The sequence below is a fragment of the Ixodes scapularis genome, unplaced genomic scaffold, assembly GCF_016920785.2.
Source record: "Ixodes scapularis isolate PalLabHiFi unplaced genomic scaffold, ASM1692078v2 PGA_scaffold0__279_contigs__length_252992795, whole genome shotgun sequence".
NCBI lineage: Eukaryota > Metazoa > Arthropoda > Arachnida > Ixodida > Ixodidae > Ixodes > Ixodes scapularis.
The window spans coordinates 120,875,170-120,898,999 of NW_024609835.1; the positions used below are offsets into that span (position 1 = coordinate 120,875,170).

The following is a 23,830-nucleotide window of genomic DNA, read 5'->3' on the forward strand; positions in this document are numbered from 1 at the left end:
TAACAGTGCAATATCGCTGCTAAGCAGCGTTACCTTGAGCGCTGCGAGGTCTTTCAGCATCTGCATAACAATATTGGACGAAAAAGAAAAAAACAACAAAAAACGGCTGTCTCATTAGTTTTGAAGGCGTTTTTACGTTTCTTGTATGAAGGACATATGCGACTCATTAATTGCGACGAACCTCGTTCCCTCCCTCAGCTCTGAGTCCTGGCAGAACCAGACCACATTGCTCCTCTGTCCCTTGACAAGCACTGTTTGTTTTCCGGCGTTTCATTGGCCCACGATCAGTGGGCCAATCAAACACCAGAAAACAGCCGTAGCAGGCCACCGCTCATGGTCAGCGATGTCCTTTTCATATCCTCATGAGCCGCGATGCGGAATTGTTGTACAGAATGTGTGCCTTAGTTTGATGTCTTTTCGAGCACGGAACTTTTATCAGTTCTTTTTGGCACCCTCGTGTAATTTAGACAGCCTATCTTTTTGATTGAATAGAGCGGAGAATGAATCAGTTTTCACAATTGAAATATGAAAATAGGACAAGTGATAATAAAAGCTAGAAATAATGTTAAGTTAACTAGGTTGCGTAATATTGCTTTCAATGTTTACTCTCATGTGCACCATAGTTGAAAAGAGCGTACCAAGAAGTGGTTCTTTTATTTTGTCTTTTTTATTCTTCCCAGTCGATGGTGATACCCGCTATACATTTGATTTGCTTAAAAGAAGTCATGACGACAATACTTTTAGTTAATATAATTTATCTGTCAATACAAATATTTTTGTTTCTCTTTTAATTGTCACTTCATTCAACCTCACAATGAATGCAATATATCAGTGAAACCAATCCAAAGGAAACCAGGAGAAACGTGAGGAATCGTCGCGTACGGCGATCCCCCCCCCCCCCCCAAAAACAAAAATATCAGCGCTTATTTAAATATGCTCACATTAAAATGCATTCCTTTGGTAAAAGTTGAGGAAGCGGTCTTGCCTAATATTTGGGAAATGCTGAAGGTACTACTGAACACCACAAAAGTGATGCTATCAAAAATTGTAACTTTTTGTTAGAAAAACATGTGTTATCCTTTGAGAAAATCGACAAATTTCCAAAGGATGGCTGCTCCAGCTGGTCATACGGAAGACACGTAATTTTGGGCACGCTCAAGTTCAAGAAACACATTGCTCCTTTAGGAAGTTCACGAAATCAGCGATCAAGCACTCGTTCAAACATATGTTGGACAGTGCATCAAACGCAACTGTGCATGAAAAAAAACTTGTTGCAGTTTGCAGATATGAAACAACATTGGATATTAAATTCGAAGTATGATCATATAAGTGCCGAATAGACTGTCCCTAGAACTTCCCGAAAAAGCTACATCGTTACAGAATAGTGTATGTGAAAAAAAGCAGTCGGACCGTCTTTAGGTTTTCATTTAACTTGATAAATTATTTAGGAGTATTGAAGGAGCAAGACGCTTTTGCATGCTTAAGACAACTTTTTTTTTATTCTTGAAACTCATTTGTGTGGATAGGTCGAAGTCTTGTAGGTTTATATTCTGGCTGATGGGTCCCCTGAAAGAGTCACGAAAATATTATGAATTTGAAATGTAACAACACCATGAATTGGCATACGCTGCAAGACTTGATTTTTTAAATATGGCTTTAATCTTTAAATGAACATGGGCCGGCCGAAATAAGCAAACTACTTGTAAATATTCTTTTTAGCCTCTTATGAGTGTCTTTCTCAAGAAGATACTTGACCTCAACGGTAAAGAAGAAATGCGTTAACTTTCATCACAATATTCTTAATGTCATGTGAAAGTGACACACAAACTCTCTCAACTTGAACTTAAAAAAAGTGTAGAAATATTTTTGTTGACATAGTGACGTAGATCTTATACTACGTTTTTGTGTCAACTGCTTTTTGCAGACTCTGCTATCTCATCCTTTTCATCTGTTCTTGGTACGGAACAGACGGCTTCGTTGGTAAAACCATGTCAGACTTATTATTACACTGATTTATTCATGACAAGGCCATGCTACCCTTTCTACGATTTCTTGCATTTCTTGCAAATTTATGTCTCATTCATAATGATGACGAAGAAGCTAACGTCCCCCTTAAATTATCAAAATGCAAATTACTTTTGAACGAGTTATATGACAACATTTTTCCTTAGTCTTCCTCTACGAACGCTGACGTAGACAAAATGTGCATGCATTCATTAGCCGGTTCGTGTAATATTGTAGGCATTGTAGACATGGTTAGGATAAAGCAATGATTTGTTTCTTTCAGACAAGTGAAAAACTTAGTTAGCAACATCTAGTGTAGCATATTAGAAATTGTGCGTGCGGTGATTCGGCATTCTTTGTCGAACTAAATTGATTAATAAAAACTTCAACGGAGATGAAGGCATCATTATGAGTAATCTTTCAATTAAGAAAGGTAAACAGTTGAGATTTATTTATATTTTCGTGAAAACTTCACCAATTTCTCACTGAATAAAGTTAGTGTAGAGGTCCTCCATTGAGAGCGTCATACGAATATTTTATGAAAAGAATTATTTATACCTGTGCAAAAAGCAGTACGGCTCAGAGGAAGAGGTTAGCCGTGAAATCCACCACCGAGTCCTCCGTACTGTCCACCATAGTTTCCGCCGTAGGAACCGCCGTAGTTTCCACCGTAGCTTCCTCCGTAGTTGCCGCCGTATCCATGTCCAAAACCACCACCGAGGCCACCAAGGCCGTAACCGCTACCAAGACCGCCATGTCCAAGGCCACCGTATCCGAAGCCACCGTGACCTCCACCCAGACCGTATCCTCCACCAAAGCCTCCCTGACCCAGGCCGAGACCGCCGTGGTGTAGGCCAGCCGACGCCAGGGCAATGGCGACGCAGAACAAGGCCAGGGAAAACTGTAAGGCAATATAACAAAGCCATCTTAAGACAATGGTTTACAGTAAAGATATGGAAGCACCAAGTTTATTATGGGATTTTTAGTACCATTGATTTGATCAAGGAATATACGTTGCGCGTCGTTGCCCTGTCGGCTTTGGTGGTTCTTTAGTTTTGACTATTCTACAGTTTTTGAAGTATAGCACTTGGATGCGCATTATTATACTAGTCGTGTAAGATGTGAGCTACATTATTCTTGACTGCGATAATTTTGCCCGTTCTTAACTTTTCGCAATTAGTGCTTAACCATAGAACTACTTAAAAACAAACCTAAAATGGCGGAGTGTGATAACTTGATATAACCATAAATAATGGTGTTAAAATTCACATGTCTAACAAACGTTCACCTGTTTTCTACAATTTCACTGCCGGTTTTGTAATTAAGAATACAATTTTTGCTGCATGCTAAAACTGATTTCTGTGAATTGTAGAGATCTTCACCATTAGAACACCAGTAACACGAGTAACATATATAAAATGGAAGATTAGGTGGTTTAAATTATATTGAAAACAACCTTAATTGAAGTTAATTTTGGTAACAAGTACCTCATTTTAGTGTATATTACTTCTTTGAAGAGCTCCGGTGTTGCGGTACTTTTGTTCACGTAATTTGACTTGGTCATTGAGCAAGTATTTGTTTAATACCTCCAAGGATTTACATGATAGTAGCGCAGAAAATGTTGCAGCATTAGACTGATTCACTCTGACGCCTTTGACAGTGATTGATGCACAGCTTACCACAGCCTTCATGGTGATGTGCGTCGGTGAATGCTGCAAACAGTCCTGTTGCACTCTATGATAATCTCAATCAGAACTCCAGTCCTTTTATAGGTATAGATTTCCTTATACGACGTGCGGATTCTTTGGCGTTTGTTAATAAAGCCCTAACTCGTTTCTAAGCGCGTTCAACCACTATTTTTTTGTCTTTGATGATAGGGAATCTCACGGCTCCTGAGAACTATAAAATATATATCGTCTCGCCAAGTTTTATTATTTATTTTTCTACTTCAAAGTTCACTGCTCTACAAACCAGAGTGCGAGTGAGATAATATATGCAAACGTATTTCTAGCGATTCTTTTTTTGTCTAGTTTCAATTGGCAGCTTCGTTAAGCTTACCTACAGAGTTCACATTTGAGCCAGTCGTCAAAGTATCAACGTAAGCTGTAATAGCATACGTATTCAGAATTAGTATGGTACTATAGCATACTAAATGGCTCATGTTATCAACGAAGTCTGGCGCTCTAAGTTGTTGTGAAATACGCAAAGGGGTGGAAGACGAGACAGAGGTCAGGTAGAAAAATTACTAAGGCACAATTTAATATATGTATGTATGTTTTTTGTAACTCCCTCAGTATGCTCAGTTAATGAGGCAATTTACCATGGTATGTTGACCTTTAGATGGACACGAAAGGAGCAATAATATGGTCCATAAGATGAAGAAGTCAGGGCAATATTTTTTTCTGTTAACGGTATACGAGTGAAATTACAGATAAAGGTTGAGTATTTAAGAGAAAAATATATCCCTATATTATGTTTGTACCGATTAGGAAACAAAATATGTTAATATGAAATTAAAAGTTTATGTTAGAAGAACTCAGGTTGTATAGTACCTGCAGTTGGCAGTATTTCTGGTACAAGTACCTGAAAAGTAGCATTGCAATTATCTCAAGTGTACAAGGTATAAAAAATACTATTGCCAGAACTTCCAAGGGGAAAAAAGGCCTGGGATAAACTCTGTGCAACCATGAAGTTGTTCAGTGCAACACGTGCAGGACACTTCCCCAATTGAGCACATCGCAGCCTGAGAAGATGTTCACGTTAAAGATTATGAACTACGTTTAAGTGTATTTCACACGTTAGTTTGCATTTAAATTTTTTATTTAGATATTTTTTAATACATTCGCTGGTGGTTTTGCCTTTTGAACCTTTCGAATGCGAAACCTGTAATTTGGCCATCAGAAACAGGTTTCCCCCAGGGCGGTTGTTCATGGAAAACTAATTCATTATATAACATCAATCAGTCGGGACTCATAAAGCAATACCTAAATAATGGGACATAGCTATTAAAGCTATGGGACGTTTTCGCAGTCTGGATGCAACGTAGAGCAAAAATAACTAACAATGACGCTTAGTAGTTGGGTATGATATTCATTTAGGATACCTTTATTGCAATGTGCAGATATTAAAAGCCGAGGATTCGAATTTTGTTGCCCTGACATTTTCTTTAGAAGGTCATTAGGTTTCTTTTAGGGTTTTAATTTGGACCGTGCTGGCCGTTTTTGAGATTAGTGCAGCCACGCCTAAATATATCAAACCGGCAAATTGCTGTTGCATATGACAGTTGTGGAGATTGTATGTTTCCAACAAATTGCCTCCAAATAAATTGATATTGTAGGCGAGTTCTCGTCTAACTGTATATTCGCTCACGTCATGGTCATGTCCGGTACCGTGGTAGTTCAGCCGGGGTCCGGTTTCGCAGGACTATTTCCTCGTCCCCGTGGTTGGGTGGCTTGGAGCGATCACGGCCAACGGTCGACAGCGCCAGCAACCACGGAGGCGGCACAGTGGCGACAAATCCGTGGGTCCGATTGAGCAGCCAGGTACACTCGTCCTCGTTATCACATCGCTACCCTTGTTCGCAGCGCCTTCCTTGCACAAGTGATTCTTTTCTTTGGAGATAAACCAGCCCAATCTCGGGAACTAGGTTATGTGACGTCGGGCGGCGCGGAGAGAAGAAACCACGGGGGAGGAGTAATACGGGACGCGACTGGGAACACCGCAAAATGTCCCCACACAGTGCCATTTCCCAAGAAGTACGCGATAACCACGCTGGTGATTTCACCTGATTCAAACGGCCTTTCAACTCGAAAAGCATAATTGCTTGATGCCTTTCGATGATGCATGATGATGCAAAAAGGATCATCATGAAATACATCGGCTTTAGGAGATAATCTAGTAGACAAGAGAGGGCGAGTTTTTCTAGTGAAAGATAAAGTTTCGTTGCGCCCCACTCTATTTCTCCTTTGACCTTTCCTCTTTGCTACTACATACAACTTTTCCCGTGACCATCGCAGAGGAAACAGCACATTCAAAATCAGACTTTAGGCGTCCTTATACAACACCGGTTTCTGTCGTGTGTCGAATTCCACTTCCGGACGCAATAGCGAACGGACGTGTCATCCTGTACTCCGTCGGAGCGGTATCAGCGGCCCAAGGCCGCGGTAACAGGAACACGGAATTTGATGCCCAGGAGTATCAAGCAATTTTTCCGCAACTTCCTACAGGTACGAAAGTTTTGAATACCGTTTTCTTTTTTTCTTTTTTTACACGCCGACGTGAGAGGAATGTCCTATCGCCTGGAACATTTCCGGGACGCCCTGGTTGGTTTGGGGGTATTCTCCGGGGTGATTGCCTTGGGGGCGTAGCAATACAACCATGTGTGGGCGGTAACCTTCAAGAGTGTGGAAGGGAAAAAGAAGCCGCTCGCCGCGAGCGAGCTCCGGGTCAAGGGGGGCCGGTGCATCGTTGTCGACCCGAGCAACCAAGATAGACGACTGAAGCTCCACGTGCTGCTTCACTTCGTTCCTGAGGACGAAGTGCATTTATTTGGCTCTGGCGTCCTATGGAAAGGTCAAAGATGTCGCCATGGACCGGTGGCGCGCCCAAGGGTGTGCCGGCGGGTCGTCGACGACACGGTAGGTGTCTCTAAGGCTCAAGGCAGAAGTCACGGCGGACGCCCTCCCTCACCAAATGCGGGTCGCTGGGGACCTGACTCTTGTGGTTGTTCCGGGCCTGGCACCGTTTTCTCTACGGTGCCGTGGGAAAGGCCATATACGGCGTGAGTGTCGCGTGCCGCGCTGAGCACTTTGTCTCGGCTTCGGCGACGAGGAAAGCCAGCACGTCAATAGTTACGCGACCGTTGTGGGGCCCGTGGAGAATGAGGACGCGTCCAAGCACCTGATGAACGCGACCGAGCCCGAAGGCGCTGCTGACGGAGCAGGGGGACCGCCACTCTCAAAGGCAATGCCGCCTCAGGGCGCCGAAGACAGGAATGGCAGCCGGGGCGAGGACGAGAACAGTCTGCTATCCGAAGCACAGGCTGCGGGTGACGTGTCTGCAGCGGAAGGCGTTTTTAAGACCCACAGCTCGGTGCTGTGGCGACGCCCAACAAGGAGCCGGAGGACTGGAGCGTTGACGAGGCACGATCCAGCGGCGCAGTCGCCAAGCGGGCCCGCGAGGAAGCCGTTTTCGAAGGACTGAATGCCAGCACGGCTCTCCACGAGGAGCCGCCTCCAAAAGCGGCTTCGGTGCTACGAGTAAGCTTCAAGTCCAAACCCAACATTCCAACAGAGCGACGTCAAATGGCGACATCAGCATAATAGCTGTGATGGCCCGTGCTCCGTTCGGCAACTCTTTCCGAGCTGAAGACGGACGTTACTACGAGAGGGCGAGGGCCCCGCGTTTGTTCGTCGATGACCTGGCAGACGCGGTCGATGGGTTCTTTCGGCTAACCTGACTGCCGGCGAGGCATCCGGTTTATTAGTACATCGTCTTTGCAGTGAAACCGAGGTAGGTACCATGCGGCCCGTTTGATCTAACGATTACATTGCAGCAAGTTTTGAAACCGCTCTTCGTGTAGCCACGCCCAACGTGCGAGGTCTGTCAGCAAGGCGCCGACAGTATCAACTCAGCCGCCTTCTCCTGGAAGACAACCTGGGCGTAGTTGATATTCAAGAAACAAAGATGGAAAGCCAAGCAAGAGCAAACGAACCGAATGGGGCAACATTTCGAAGCTCGCTACAATCTATATGTATGCCACGCGGTTGATCTGGGGGTTACGCTCTTTTTCTCTATAATTCTTTAGATATTGTAGTAGAAACCGTAGTTGTTTGCGATACTGGAGGTTTGTTTGTGATTTTTTTTTTTGGCTACCAGTAGCGGGTAGACTGCGTGTACGCGCCAAATTTAAAAGGGTGATAGAAGAGTTTTTTTTTTTTTTTTTTTATCGCGTTGCTTCTTACTTACATTGTGAAAGAATTGTTACATTGTTGGGGGATTTGTATCTGTTTCCTCTGCAGCGCATACACGGTTAAAATATTTAACCGTGTATGCGCTGCAGAAGATACAGTACGTAATTTGCTTGAGCGGGATCAAAGCACCCTTTTATTGAACTTTTTAGTGCAAGAGTATAATATGGAGGACTTTGGCTGTTTTTTGTGTAATTCTTTAGTTCCACAATTTACGCATTTTCAACGAGAGATTCACGCGCGATTAGATAGATCGTATGTTTCAGCGGGCCTGGTTCCGCTGTGTCAGAACTACGAGGTTAAACACGTATCTTTTAGTGACCACAGTTTAGTCACTTTCACAATTGGAAGAAAAGAAACAAAATCGCGGTTTAACTAGGAACTGTGGAAATTCAATGACAAGTTGCTGAAAGATGAAACTTTTGTTGGCGGAGTAGAGGAGAGCCTTAGAAACCAGCTTTCTGTGGAGTCGAGAAGTTTTGTCAAACTTTGGAAGCATTTATAGGCTGAAGTCAAAATGAAGGAGATTGAAAGATTATGTACATTACGTCGTCTAGAAAAAGAAAATGATATTGAACTGTTGTGTCAGCTGGATTTTCTGGTAAGCGATGAAAGTGCGCGACCCCGTGCGTTTATTAACGAAATAAAATAAGTAAACAGTAAAATAGAGCTTATCGATATCAAAAGATACAGAGGGGCTGCGATAAGGGCCCGCGCTGAATGCCTCTTTCTAGGTGAAGCGCCGTCCAAGCCCTCGCTTGGGGAAGAAATGAGGTTTGCGACGCAAAACGCAATAAACGAGATAAAGTACGGGACCACGGGTACTCGGGGCCGAAAGATAACCGAGCGTGTTTCGGTAGATTACTATTGGAACCTCGTGGGGCGTCGGAGGCACAGAGACAGAATTTGATGACGTTTTCTTAAACCTCATGCCAAAGTTAGATGGCGACATTAAAGATCGCCTGGAGGCACCGACCAGTGTTAGGGAAATGGAAAGGGCAATTGACGAGCTAGGTTCGGGGAAATCACCTGGTCCTGATGGCTTAGGTGCAGCATTCTACAAAGCTTTCAAAGGCGATGTGGCCGAGGTCCTGCACCGCGTGATAATGAAAGCATACGAAAGAAAAGTAATGCCCCCATCTTTTCGCCAAACGCATATCGTATTCATTCCAAACAGAGATGACCCCGCCAAACTGCTATCCGTTAAGTCCTATCGACCAATAAGCCTCACGAATGTAGACTATAAAATCTTTATGAAAGTCTTAGCGAGAATAGTGCAAGGCGTAATAACCGCCATCGTTGGGAGTCATCAAACATGTGGCATTAAAAGGAGAACGATTGTCATAAACAGGCACGTTGCAAGAAGCTTCTTAGAAGGTTGCGACATCTTTGAAAGACACGTGGCTATTATGCAGCTTGACTTTGACAAAGCATTTGATAGGGTTGTACACGATGTTCTTTTTCGTATTTTAGCACATGTGAACGTTGGTTGTGTATTCTTGCAAAGAGTTAAAATGTCCTACGCGGGGTGTTTCGCGAGCATTATTGTCAACAAGCGCGTTAGTAAAAGCTTTCAAGTTATCTCCTCTCTCAGGCAAGGGTGTCCTTTATCACCCTTGTTGTTCGCTCTTTATCTGGAACCCTGGCGCTTAAAGCTTTTATTCAACGAGAAAATCCGCGGTTTTCGGCTGTTGAATAGCGAGGTGAAGGTCCTTTCCTACGCAGATGATATCGCTGCTTTCTGCGACGATAAAGAAAGCATAAATGAGCTGGTGAAGGGTAAGTTTTCCGGGAGTCTCATCAATTGGGACAAATGTGCGGGCTTCTGCCACGGTAGTTGGGATAGCACACCTGCTAGTTTCGAAGGAATGCAGCGGACTTGTTTGCCGGTTAAGTACCTCAAAGTACCTCTTCAGCATTACAGAGATACCGCTGAGTATTGGAGAGAAGAAGTTGAGTAGGTTCGCGATAAAACTCTTAGGGGGGAGGATTGAATCTCTCAAAGTTTGCCCGTTGCTGTGTGTAACTTGTTCATTGTGGCTAAAGTGTGGTATGTTCTCCATGCACTGCGGGCCAATATTCAAATGTTGCATAGAGTTTTCGCGACTTTTGCGTGGGGTTAGGGATGGGAGTCAACCTGTCGCACAATCTTATTTCGCTCCGTGAAAAGAGCGGGTCTGCGTTTAGTTCACTTGTTTCTTAGGCAGGTTGTGTCTCGATTTATTTTTCTACGGGACCAGAGCAATGAAAATTTTTTTGCGAAATACGTTACAAGTTGATTGCGTGATAAGTTTTCTGAAATCGTTATCTCAGCGAGCAACATTAGGTGCCGGATGGCACGAGGTTTTTTGCTCGAAGTTATTAGATCTTTTCAGCTTCTGAAGTTGCGCTTCTCGCTTGAGTATCTGAGCAAGGTCACAAAGAAGCGCTTGTATAAAGATCTTGTCTATAGTGTTTTGCCTGTGCCCTAGTACCGTTCAACCTACTGTGAGGGCTACGGCCAAGATGTACTCGAAAGGGTTAAAAAGATGCCGTACGTCCAGCCGGTGAAATCCTTCTTTTTTCAACTTCATAGTGGGACACTACCCGCTAAGACCTGACTTCAAGGAAGAGGTATATTTGTGCCGTGGTCGGTCGATTTTCTTTTGTGCAGGGAGCCCGAAAGTGAAGAATATATTTATTTTCCTAGACTGCTGGGATGCAGTGTTTCACTGGGATATCACGCCGCGTACTTTAAAATAGGAGCCTCCCAGTGTCGGCGTATGGCATCCGGTTTCTTTGTGTTGAATGGGACGAGGACGTGCCTTATGACATGCTAATGGTCTTGGCCCTGCATAGTATGTGAAAATCGAGGATGGCCGTTCGCCATGCTGAAGTGGACGCTCGTCCAGTTCGAGATTACTTTATTGAGACAAATGTTAATTTGCGGGAAGTGTACAGAGCGCAGGGCGAGCAGCCTGACTGGTTGCCGGTTCTGGACGGATTGGTCGCACTGAGGGCTTTTTAACCTTATCACGCCGGACAGTGCCTGCCGGACGCTTTTAATCATTAATCCGTGTCCACTATTGTATATTTTTCTGCCAAGCCGGTAATAAAGAAAAAAAAAGTTTTTGTTTTATCGCGGTTATCACGTGCGCCTCACACGTGAAAGGTCCCCGGTTTGATCCCGGACGCAAATATCACTTGTTTTAGCACTCTAGTTGAAAGGCTTGGCTGTAGCTTTGCCGAACACGACTTTATAATCTAAAGTCTAAAACAAGACATGTAGCGTTTTGGGGTTTTAAAAACAATTTTGTAATATGTTTTTTTCTTTATATACTAAGAATATTTTCCCCAGGCGGACTATGAACACCTTGTATGCAGTACAGGCATTTCCTATGTACTGTGCGTTTTACCAACGATTGAGACCATTGTTTAACAAAAAGGCTTCGACGCCAAATCCAAGATAAGATTGCGAAACGCGGCGCACGAAAGAGGATGTGTGTGAGGGAATAATTCGCCGATCAATTACCCATATTATACTTCTTGATATTGGAAAGATTCAACTTGATGGCCACAATCTCATCGATTTGTTGCCTTCCGTCTATATATTCTCTAGGTTCCCCAGGGTGTCTTTAAACTGAGTTCTGCTCCTTGAAAATTTTGTGAAAGTTCAACCTGTAGGGATAAAGAGATACAGTACTAACTAGAAATGCTGGTTCTGGTATAGTTTTTAATGTGGTTGACTGTGTCGCGACATCATTGAAAGCGCTTGTATTCTAGTTTTAAAAATATTGAACACGGTAGTTGCTGCTCTATGCAGAGCAGCTTCATCCAATCCTGCTGAGATTATCCAAGTACTTTATGATATATTAGGTTTTCTTGGATCACCCCCTACATCATAATTATTTTTTAAGATATACTATATATTTATATACAGAGCATTTCCAATCATTCACAAGAAATAAAATTAGGAACTCGATGGAAAGATGGTGGCATTTCTTTTACCTCGTATGCTTCTAGTAGCACACGGTGTAGAACCTTAGCCATAGGTTCTTTAAAAGCCTTGTAAAAAGCTGCCCCCAAGCCATCGGGTCCGGGAGTATTTCCTATGCTTACATCATCGATTGCTTTTTTTTTATTTCTTTTTTTTTTTTTTTTTTTGTAGTACACTTGCCGGCATTTCGAGGACTGACGTAATTTAATTTTGGCATTAATGGTGAAAATTCTTTTTCGAAACCTTCCTCAACACGTATCTTGTGCCCCAAAAGATCTCGATAATATTCAAAAAAACACGTTCCATAATTTTTTTTTTATCAAGGGTGATTTTGTTGCCGTATATTTTTTTTATTTCGTTTTTATTGCATTTTTTTTTCGTCACTCTGTGAGCGCTTAGTCGGCGTTTCTCCTGCCCACAATCGTTCGGCTCGAGCTCTTATGACCGCTCCTCGGTATTTATCTGTATTGATAAGCTCGACTTTGCTCTTGACTTCTCTGATCTATTTCGTAAACTGTCCCGGTTGAGCGCTCTCCATATATAGAAAAACTAAAGCTGACATTGCAGTTTTTTTCCCTCTCTCGCCTTTTAAAAATCTCGCCCTTTCTATCGCATTAATTTTTACTTCTTCCTTAATTCGCTCCCATACTGCGCCAAAACTTCCAGTCTCAGCCTTCAGCAGCTTCTTTATGCTTTCTTTCACTCCGCTCATGAAAGCCCCATCTTTCAAAGCTTATTATTAAATTTCCATAGATCCCAGTTAAAGGCAGTTTTATTTTGTTCAGTTCCTAGCGTGAAAATTACCAAGCTGTGATCACTGAAAAATACATCTTAAACGTGATAGTTTTGGCAGAGTGGGGCAAGTTCTGCTGATATATAAGCCCTATCAAGCCTGGCGTGGCTTGCGCGTTGGTGATGAGTGAACTGGTGTACATTACATTTCGACAAAACCCAAACAACGTCCTCTAAGTTACATTCTTGCACTAAAGTATTCACTGACATCGCACTCTTATCACGTACCGGCAGCTGTTGTATTCTATCTTCTGCAATGCCCACGCAGTTAAAATCTCCCAGGAAGATAATAAGTTTGAGAGACTCCGAACGACTGACTGCCCCATGGGCTGGCCGGCCATTTTCGCCAGCCGAAAGGTCCAAGGCGCTACCAAAGGTCTCCTTCTCGGCCAAGTCGTGTTTACGTCCCTCTAACATTCCGAGTGCCTTGCAGAACGCGAGCCATCACCACTGCGAGGCCCTCGTCACTGTCGGAATTCGGTCCGGTGGTATGTTGGGCTTGGGTCTCAGGCTTGACCGACGCGTCAGAGGCGCCTTTTTTTGGCGGCTCATAGGGGGCAGCAGCTCCGGAGTTCTGACTGGCTTGTTCACTAAGCTCATGGGACCGCTTGGAAACCGGGGCCGTGGTGACCTCGGTCTCTACGTCCTTAGATTCAGCCTCGTCAGCATGCGGCGTCTCGATAACTGAAAAATACGCCGTGCCGGCGATTTCCGCACTCGGTGCACCACCTGCCGACGTCCCCGCAGGTAGCCTACCGCGGTCACCGTCGCTTTGTCTTTCGTCCCTGCTCCTCAAAGGTCCAAGGGGTGCCTCTGCCTGCTCTGGTAGCTGACTCGCTCCTCCGCTGGCAGCTTCATCGGCGTAAGCCACGTCCATGAGGTGCTCCGAAGTGTCGTCGCTCCTCGCGGGCCCGGCGACGCTCGCGTAAGTGCGAACGCACTGGCTGTCACTGTGGCCGAAGCGTCTGCAGTGCGCGCAACGTGGTACTCTGCACTCCCGGCGTATATGTTCCTTGCCCTTGCACCGAAGGCAAAGCGGCGCCCTGCCTGGCACCACCATTAACACTAGGTCACCAGCGATGTGCACCTGGTGGGGGATGTTCTCCACCGTGACGCCTGCTGCCAGCTTCAGGGTTACAAAGCGCGTCGTCGACCCCATGTCCATGCAGCCTGGGACGTGCCGCTTGTCTCTGGTAACCCCTGTCCCCCAACCCGATGGGTGCCAGGGCCACACGCACCTCTTTATCTTGGACGTGGGGAAGCAGCCAGTGGAGCTTGAGCCGCGTGTCCTGGTTGTTCGGGTCCTCCACAACGCAGAGGCCTTCCTTAACTGTGAAACCGTCGGCGGCAAGCAACGTTTTCTTGCCCTCGGCACTCCTGAAGGCAACAGCACACACGTGGTTGTATTGGTACGCCCACAAGGCGAGCACCTCTGGGAGAAGTGAACGCACGGGCCAAAGCGTTTCGAAAATGTTCCAGGCGGTTGGGCCGGGCTCGCACGTCGGCAGGTAAAAAAAACTGGGCTCTGGACAGACGAACCAGACGGCAGCGTAGGAAGTATCACTTCGTAGTCCTGCGATGCGGAGTCAGCATTCCGGTTTCCGCGGCCAGAAAGGGCCGCTGATACCGCTCCAATGAAGCTCATGATAAGCACGTCCGATCTGCTCGACAGCCGGAAGTCCTACACCACGGAAACCGGTGTTGTATGAGGGCATGTAAAGCCGGATTTTCAATGTGGTGTTTCCTCTGCAACGATAGTCACGGGGAAAAGTTGTATGTAGTGGCAAACAGGAAATGCCAAAGGAGGAATAAAGTGGGGTGCAACGAAACCTTTTCTATCACTTGAAAAACTCGCACACTATTTTCTACTAAATAACCGCTCAATGCGATGGATTTCGTGATGATTCTTTTCTCATCATAATGCATCATCGAAAGGCATAAAGCAATTATGGTTTTCTAGTTGAAAGGCGGTTAAAATCAGTTGCACTCCCCACGGCGGTTGTCGCGTGCTTCTTGGGACATGTCATTGTGACGCTTTGCGGTGTTCCCAGTCGCGTCACGTATTCCTAATGTGGCGATGCAGGCGAGTTGGTTATGCATGTTGAAAGTAGTGAAAGCGCACAATAAAGACGAATACGAAGACGGAGAGGCAAACAGGACGAGCGCTGACTATCAACTGAATTTTTTATTGGAAAAAATAGAAACAGCAAAATAAAACCAGAAAAAGCCACAAATACTACAAATGTGACTTGTCATCAATGACTCGGCCACCACACGTGTCAATAAAGTCCACTTCCTTTTTGTGAAGGAAAAGTGAGGGTTGACTGATACACTTATCAGGACATTCCTTCTTTATCATATAAGCCTCCAGTACCTCCCTCGCCACCTTTTCTTTACCTCTCCCAACGATTGTAGTGCCTTGGAAGTTGGGAATGCAGCGGCAATCTCTGCAATGTATGTGTAAATGGGCTCCTGTTGTTGAACGCAGTGATAAACCATGTTCACGCAACCGTTCATTCAAGCACCTTCCGGTCTGGCCTGTATAAACCTTGCCGCAGCCCAATGAAATTTTATAGACCACGCCCACCGCACATTCCACGTATTTGTTTACGTGCTTCACTGTGCATTGCCGTTTATCTTTGCCTTTTTCTTTTATCCTCGGACATAGTTGAGCCAGTTTACGTGGTGCTCAGAATGCCAGAGGTAGTACCTCTGGCATTCTTTAGGAAAGAGCGGAACGAAGGCGACACTTACGCCTTCTCCACCTTTCTCCTCAATGGCCAGCGACTCGAGGATGTCCCTTCTTAGCTGTTTCTGGTGTCGTGCGACGACAGTGATGTTTGTGAAGTCTGAAGCACATTTGCAGTCCCGACAATGTGCCGAAAGCTGGCCAGCCGACGTTAGTGCGGCCACATAGCTGCATGTTCTCTGGTGCGGTCTTTTATCCACCTCCCTGTTTGCCCTATGTAGTATTTGCCACACGACATCATACCTTGGCGTTCTCACTTATGACTGCGATCACTCACGATCACTCACGCTCACCGTCAGATTTGAGGCGATCGTGAGTGAGACTGCTAGTCTCGAAAAATTGTGAGTGTGAGTGTGATCGTGAGTTATGTAAACTCATGAGTGTGAGTGTGAGTGTGATCGTGAGTTATGTGAACTCATGAGTGTGAGTGTGAGTGTGAGTCCTGAGAACTCATGAGCGTGAGTTTGATCGTGAGTGTGATCGTGAGTTCTGAAAACCATTCAGTGTGAGCTTGAGTCCTGAGAACTCATGAGTTTGACTGTGAGTTCTGAAAACTGATGAGCGTGAGTTCTTAGGGCTCATGAGTGTGAGTGTGAGCTTGAGCCCTAAGTGAAGTACTCATGAGCGTGAGTTTTGAGATCTCTTGAGTGTGATTGTGAGTTTCAAGGCTCATGAGCATGAGCCTGGATCAAGACGTGATTCTTAGTGTAGATATGAGTCCGGTGATTGCACTAGTCTGCCTGATGACGTGAGTGTGAGGGCCATGGCCATGATGGGTCGCCGTGAGCGCTGGTATTAGCTGGGTTGGTCACGTGAGCTTCCCGGTCATCTTAGCGGGCGAGGAGACTCCGGCTTCGCAACTATTGCGTGGGGCTCAAGGTTGGTTTCGGTGTCGGTTCGCCAGCTCCTCCGCCATGTAGGCGCGCTGGGTCCTGTGGAGGGTGGAGGAGGAAGGGGGGGGTGCTTGCTCTTCCGGGCTCCTCCACGCCACCGCCCTCTCCAATGTCTCAACCAGCTGTGGAGGGCAGAGGGAGTTTGGGGAGGGGGGGGTAGCTTTCGTCTCTCCTCGGCGTTCGCTCTTCGCTTCCCGGCAGACGGCGAGACGCCAACGGACTGATGGCGCGTCGAGGCGGCGCGGTAACGTCGGAGTTGGGGAAGCGCTCCAAACGGTTAGCGCTCATCTCTCTGTGGCATAGAAAGGCTCGTGTGGATTTCGGCTCCTGTTGCCAAGTTGGTGCCGGTGGGTATAGAATATTATGATTGCGTCAACTATAACGTTCGCACGGCTGCGACAAAATTATGTGACTCGCATGACCCTCATCAGCACCCAGTCGAACCAACAAATTTATCTTTTCGCGCACCCCACCGTACCTTTCGCATATAAGTCATCACTCAAAAGGTGCAACGAAGGCGGTGTCATGATAAATCGAAGCTTCGAGTGAGATGCTTTTATGTGTCGTTCGGGGCAAGATAGCGCAAGCTCATGATAGCAAGCCGGCAATGGCCAGGCAGAGCCACGGGAGTGCTGCATTCAGCTCCAAGAACGGAAATCTCTCTGTTAACGGGGCAGCCAGTCTGCCCGTCGGGCCGAAGCGAGCGGCGGCGACTCCAATTTCATCAGTCCCCATGTGCACGTGCGCACCATGTCTCCGTTATTTTATGCGTTTTTTTTTCAGACCATCGGAGCCTTGATAAATCGAAGTGTTCAGAGCATATTCTAGAGTTTTCATTGGAACACAAGTTTAAGTTGTCTTCACCACTTATGGGGTCGCTCTCTAATAATCGCCGCCCGATCGGCCTGTCTTCGCTCGCCTCCCAGGAAGTGATACAACATAATGAGAAGGCAGCGAATGGGTTTACTGCACTTCCCGGTTGCCCGTCTTCGAGAGCCGGCAGTCCGGACCCGCCGACCCTAGTTGCTGCCCGTCGTTCATAGCTCACAGTCGGAGTCCGTGTCAAGGCCTGCGGATCGTCCTTCCCACGCCAGCGCTGCGTAGGCTAGCTGTTCCGGGCTATCACAGTCAGAGTCTCTCTGCGGAACCACTCCTGGATCGTCATGGCCTAGGACGGTATGGCCAGGGCTCGCCGTTTCCGCCAGTCCTGACCCGAACCTCGCTGGTGGAATGCACCGGGGACCGACATGGGCCGGACCAGCCAGAACGGCTCTATCGTTCCTGCCCGGCCCCAGCCTCGTGCAGCACGCTCTTCCTCTTTCCTCGCCGGCTGGCCCCCGCTCACGCCTCGCTCGACCATCCTCTTCTTCTCCATACGTCCCCACGAAACTAGAATAAAATGTGGGCAATTAGAACCAAACTCTGCATGCTAGAGAACAGTGCACAAGCCTGGTTTAAAAAGGTGACAGGCAACAAAGTGCACGAGTGAGAAGGATGTTTACGCTTCGCATGAGCTTTTATCAAGAAAAAAACTTTTGCATCCTATTTTTCGCACGCCCTCACATTGGTTACCAGACTGAGGATTAAATTTGGTAGCCGAAACGAACAAAACGTTTTTTGTACGAAAAGCTACTGTATGAATACTCGCAGCTTTCAAAGGTTTTGGTTGCGACCGCGCGTGCCGAACGGCTCGCGCGATCGCAAGCAAATGCACGCCTCCAACCAGGAGTACCGGAACGGGGCGACGGGCATATCGCTTAAATACCTAATCGCCTGATCCTCGATGTCACAGCGAAGCAACAATCGGCCCGATTTTTCCTATCGTATTTCTTTATGTGGCTGTCTCAGAGACTCGTAAAAGAACTTGTATAAATATGTTATTTTGCCCGGTAGTCTGCAAAACGAGTTTGTCAGACACTTTCCAAACCTGCACATGTATTTTCGTTCACTTCAACAATTAATGTAAAATTCACTTACTTGATGCACCGCACTCCAGTAATCCACTTTGTCGCCGTGTCGCTTCCTAAGATCTCAAAGGGAAGCGGTGAAGCCTGACGCTTGAGTCACCTTCGCGACTGTGGCAGTCTTTCACGCAGCAGTAGCGACGTTTAGTTTTTGCGGAAACTCTAGGAGTAGGGCAAGATGTCACAGGAACCCGGTGAGGTCAGAGCGACGTGAAGTTGATGCTTACTTTTACGAAAGATAGTTCCAAAAAGGCTCACGCCGATGCGAAATGCCACGTTCACACGTGGTTTCTAAATGCGTCCGCCTGCAGTCCCCGCGCCACCCGGGTCGCACTGGCCTACCCACGTGTCTCACTCTAATGAATTTCCTGGCTCCACAGGATTCGTAGAATTCGCTGTGTGCCGTGTGCCTGCTTACACTGGGAAGTAGATGACGGCGGCGCGCGGCGTCGTAACGTCGCGGCGCCTGCCCCACGGCCACGGCTGGGTTGCCGGCGCTCCCGCTGGACGCGACACCGAGGCGCCACTTGCCCGGGCTTCTCGGGCTTCGTGCATGACGCTGTGCTTCCCTTGCCCGTTCTTTACTCATGTTGCGTTTTTACGTTATTATGGTTGAAGTACATGGGTACTCAGAGGGTGGTAAGAATTTCTTGTAAAACAAAAAGAATATATTTGAAAATCAACTTTTTACAGTTAAATTCTAAAACACTTCTTATCGCTTGAAGGCCTATGACACATATCGCGAAGATTCAAGTCCGCAATGAATTTTTACAATGGTGTAGCACCGGGCAAGATTGATCAGCGGGTTGTTTATGTAGGCTACTGCGTTGAAGGAAGGCTTGTTAACCGAGCGACAGAGAACCTGTCTGGAACCGATGGTTACAGAAACGACGTGGGTTTGATAATTATGTAACATAAATTATAATATTTCTTGTAAATGTGCAACTAAATTACTAGAGAAACCGTTGGTCATGGTTTCTGCCAGGTATGAAAAAAAATGCCATTCAACTTCAACTTCCCGAATGGGCTGCTAAATTCCGGAAACTAAATGCGCGAAATAATGCTAAATATTGTATTTCAAAACACCGCCCAGTTCAATTTTGATATGGGCGGACATTGTGCCCGCGTAAGGTGTTGTGGTCACAAAGTTGTGACACTTCATGTCATGCAAGCACGCACACGGAAGACACCTTCGATATTTGATTTTCAAATTGGAATAGACTTCAGGAAATGTTGACGAAGTCATAACTAGGGATGCCGCGAACCACCCTAGGTTCGAAATCGAAAGGTTCGACATTTTCGAACCGAATTGAGGTTCGAATTGAAAATATTTCGATATTTTCGATCGTACCAAGGTTCGAATACGAAAAGTTCGCAACTTTCAAACACCTTGGAGTTTCGAAATCGGAAAGGTCGAAGCTTTTACGGTTTCTAAAAATTCGGAATCGTTTATTTCCAATATTTATTCACTTGAGGTTCGAGGAATTCGAAGATTTCGGACTTTCCTAACTTGAAATTCGAGAGATCTGAAAATTTGAAGCATCTTGGGATCTAAAGTTCGAAAGTTTCGAACCTTTCGACTTTCTTCGAATCTAAAGTTCGAAATGCGAAGATTTCGAATTTCTTTGGATCTGAATTTCAAAATTTCGAACGTTTCGAATTGTTATTAACATAAAGTTTGATCAATTCGAAGATTTTGAATTCATTTCTACATAAAGTTCGAAAAGTTCGAAGGTTTCGATTTTCTTTTAGGGCTAAACTCGAGAAAAAACTTGGAAGGTTTCGAATTTCTTTAATGTCCAAGTGCGCAAAGTTCGAAGTCCGGTTTTCATGTTCCTTCACAGTTTCAGTTTCTAATAACGTTTTCACGTTTTCACGAAATCAGGTTTAGAAAAGTTCGGGTGTGATATTTAGACTGCGCGAAGTTGGTCAGGCAATGTAATGAGACGACGAGTGTCCCGGAGGTACTGGAATATTTGCCAGTGCAGAGTGACATGTGACCATAGATCAGGAATTGTGACCGCCAGGCCGGGGAGGTCATTAACCTGCATTACGAAGTAGTGATCAGACGAATATACTGTTTAACGAGATACTTATCCAGTTCGAAACGGCAAGGGGTAGGCAGGTGGTTGAGGCTCAAAAAAACCTTGAAGCGATCTGGCAAACTGCCTCCCCCCTTACAAAAATTTTTAATTAATTTCTTTTGAAGGTTTATGGAGTCTACTCATTGTGTCTTTTCGAGCCTCAATAGAAATGCAAATGAGTTTTGTAACGAATCCGTAAGGAGTTTACGAAAACTATTGGCCACCGCGTTCCAATTGATGTTTCGACAAAGCTACCGCATAAAGTTTCTAATGTATTTCATATGAATATAATTTGAAAGTCTATTGACACCGTTTCGAGTCTGTGTGGAAAAACAATTAATTTTTTGTAACGAGTCCCTAAGGAGTTTACGAAAACTATTGGCCACCGCGTTTCAATTGAGGTTCAGCCGTGCCACCTCATAAGAATTTCTAATAGATTTCAATTGAAAGTCTAGATACACTGCTTTGAGCCTCTGTTGAAAATAAATGTTTTTTTCTACCACGTTGTACTTGAGGTTTTGACGTGCCATCTCATTAGGTATATTCCGACGAGTCGGAATATACTTAATGAGATGGCCCATCAAAACCTGAATCGAACGCAGTAGAAAATAACATTTGATTTTCAACAGAGACTCAAAGCAGTGTATCTAGACTTTAAAATGAAATGTATTAGAATCTATACTCCTAACGTGGGTTTCTAGATAGACGGCTCTGAGAGGGAAGACGGCAATAGGTTGCATGACATGTGGTCCGGATCTAACCGTTGTTTTGAGGGAAGGGGAAAGTGAGTGCAAGTGTCACTTTTATGTATGCCTATATACGCATGCAGTGTTCGGAAAATGCCTGCATAAAACCGTGTGAAGGAGTAATAACTGGTTTATTAAAAATGCAAAATTCGAGTATACGGTACACTGCTTCGTGTCCATGGGGGACCTTGTACAGCCTTCGTATCCATGGGAGACCTTGTACTGCCTTCATGTCCATGGGAGACCCTGTACTGGTAGCCTATAAAGAAAAAAGATGCACAGTTACACGTTGATCTGCTTATCCAAACTTCAATGTCCGCGCAAGGCATCCTGTTCACAGCGCAGCACTACCTCAGCGCTGAATCAGTATTACAAATCGGGACATCAGTCCTTTAGGAAAGGAGGACCCTCAGAACACACGATACAAGCCATGGAAGTAGCAGTGACTCGTTGCCTTAACAGGACTGAGTTAGCGCTGCACTGTACGTGTGAACCAGCACTAAATGCGGAAAGTCACATTCGAAATTCCTACATTTTTGCTCACCCAGGCACTTAATTTACAAACTACCTTGATAGTTTAATGAGTGGCACTAATAGCATTGTCAGGGGCACCATAATGCAAAAGTATATTTTGCCCCCGAGTCTGCGAGAATCAATCGCTCACTGTTTTTGCCGCTGCATTGCACTCTTTTACTTCGGCTTTTGAAAAGGTCTACCAAAGATAAGCGAGCAGATGTTATCGCTTATGAAGTTTACCAAATTTGAACATAGAGAAGCTAAGGCTTATAGGCATCTCGCAGAATTAACATGGCAATTTGGGCCAACTGATCCATGATCGTAGACAAGCGCCGCAAAAAACACATGGACAATAAGTGGTGGTAAACACTGGCGCCTGTGTTTTATGTCTACTTGTTGTCCCTGTGTATTTTTATTTAATTTTTTTGTTTGTTTACTATCTTGAACAAGTATTTTTAATCACAACGGACAGGAAGGAAACGGTAATAGGGTTCTATGCGGATCATAAAGCCATGCTCCGAATGGGTGAGTATCAACTGCAGGTTTCACAACAGTGGCGGATCCAGGGGGGGGGGGGGGACCCCCCTCCCTCCCCCCCTTCTCGGAGGGCAATGGGACATGAGTGGACCCCCCTTGCACAAGAAAGAATGGGAGAATAGTATCCTTTAAAGTTTTCCGCCCACCCCAAAACAAACAAAGGTCTGGATCCGCCACACTAAGTTTCAATTATTGGGAGGATCGAGACATCAGAGGCCGAGTTCAAAAAGCTAACTTACGATACCCGAGAAGAAATCCGTATTAACAAAACAAAATTTGTCGCACCTTTTGAGTGACTTACAACGAAATATTACGACATTATCCAAAATGTCTCACAAACTTTTTAGGGCAAACATGGCCGCACATCACTTGGCTGTTTCGCCGCGACCAGCAATGAATATAGAAGCGTGGGCAAGAGGCATGTGTTTTGCGCACTGTTCAAACGCATCCCTACTTGAAGCAGTATAAGGGCAACGCTAAACTACACACGGAGGATTCAGCCGACGAGTCTGCCGAGCTGTCCATCCTGCCCGTTAGAGCTAACAAGGTGCAGGACTGCGATCAACGGCGAGATGCGCCAATGAATCAACGAAAGCAAATGCCACACAAATCTTCAGTGCATGCAAAAGGATCCTTCACCTATGAATGGCGTGAACCTGATTTGGTGATCATTAGCGCCCCCTCGTACTTCAGTAGTGATTTTCAAAGTGGTGAGCAGCTGTACGACCCTACCACACGAAAAGGCACATTCCTGACTGGATGTGCCTTTTTAATGCCAAAGCATTATATGTCCATGGAGCGAAAAATCCGAGTTGTACCAAACGTTAACAGAGGAATAAAATAAAAAAATAAAATGTGCTTTCACGGCTGAGATTTGAACCCGTAGCTGCTGTGTGAGAGCCGGGCATGCTAGCTGCTGTGCTATCTCAGCCGCTTCGGAATGCGACATTACTCTCCCCTCAAAAAGAAGCTTGTCCCATTACAGCAAAAGATGGCATGTCTTTACCCGTTTTTTGTCCCTGTTTATCTGAGGCTGTTTTTTCATCATGTTTGACGGCATCGGCGTTGATGTGCCCGAAAGATGGTCATAAAAATATGTCCTCGGTTCGATGACATCACACTTCACGTGACGACATGACGTACTATCGGGGAAAAATGAAATGCGAACAGAGGAGCGCGTGGCTCGCGGTACAGGCTGCGCCGCCTGGAAGTGAACCTAGGGGCGAGGGTGCGTGGCCTACTTCGATGTGTTCACGCCCCTCTATTGGCGCTCCCGCAGCTTCGGCAGTGCGCCTCTCAGTGCGCTGAAAGCTGCCACCGCTATCTTTGCCTACTCGGCGAGTGCGGCGAGCTTCTTTGCACCGCACGCGCTGAGCCAGCAAAGATAGCGGTGATAGCTTTCAGCGCACTAAGAGGCGCACTGCCGAAGCTTGGGAGCGGAGAGGGACAGGCGTGAACATGTCGGAGTAGGCCACGCACCCTCGCTTCTAGGCTCACTTCCAGGCGGCGCAGCCTGTACCGCGAGCCACGCGCTCCTCTGTTCGCATTTCATTTTTCCCCGATAGTACCATGATGTGTGACGCCGTATTATGTAACGTAA

At 45.8% G+C, this 23,830-nt stretch overlaps 1 protein-coding gene and 1 pseudogene across 1 annotated transcript; both read right to left on the reverse strand.

Annotated features, from left to right (window-relative positions):
- Positions 1–1,470: 1,470 nt before the first annotated feature.
- Positions 1,471–3,740, reverse strand: LOC8039633 (acanthoscurrin-1-like). The gene is made up of 3 exons (XM_029983792.2): positions 3,684–3,740; positions 2,563–2,905; positions 1,471–1,566 (listed from the first exon to the last, which is right to left on the reverse strand). Exons 1-2 carry the CDS (start codon positions 3,693–3,695, stop codon positions 2,597–2,599), a joined length of 321 nt encoding a protein of 106 aa, XP_029839652.2. The 5' UTR covers positions 3,696–3,740; the 3' UTR covers positions 1,471–1,566; positions 2,563–2,596.
- A 9,383-nt stretch (positions 3,741–13,123) lies between these two features.
- Positions 13,124–13,834, reverse strand: LOC115323409 (annotated as a pseudogene).
- Between the last annotated feature and the right edge of the window lie 9,996 nt (positions 13,835–23,830).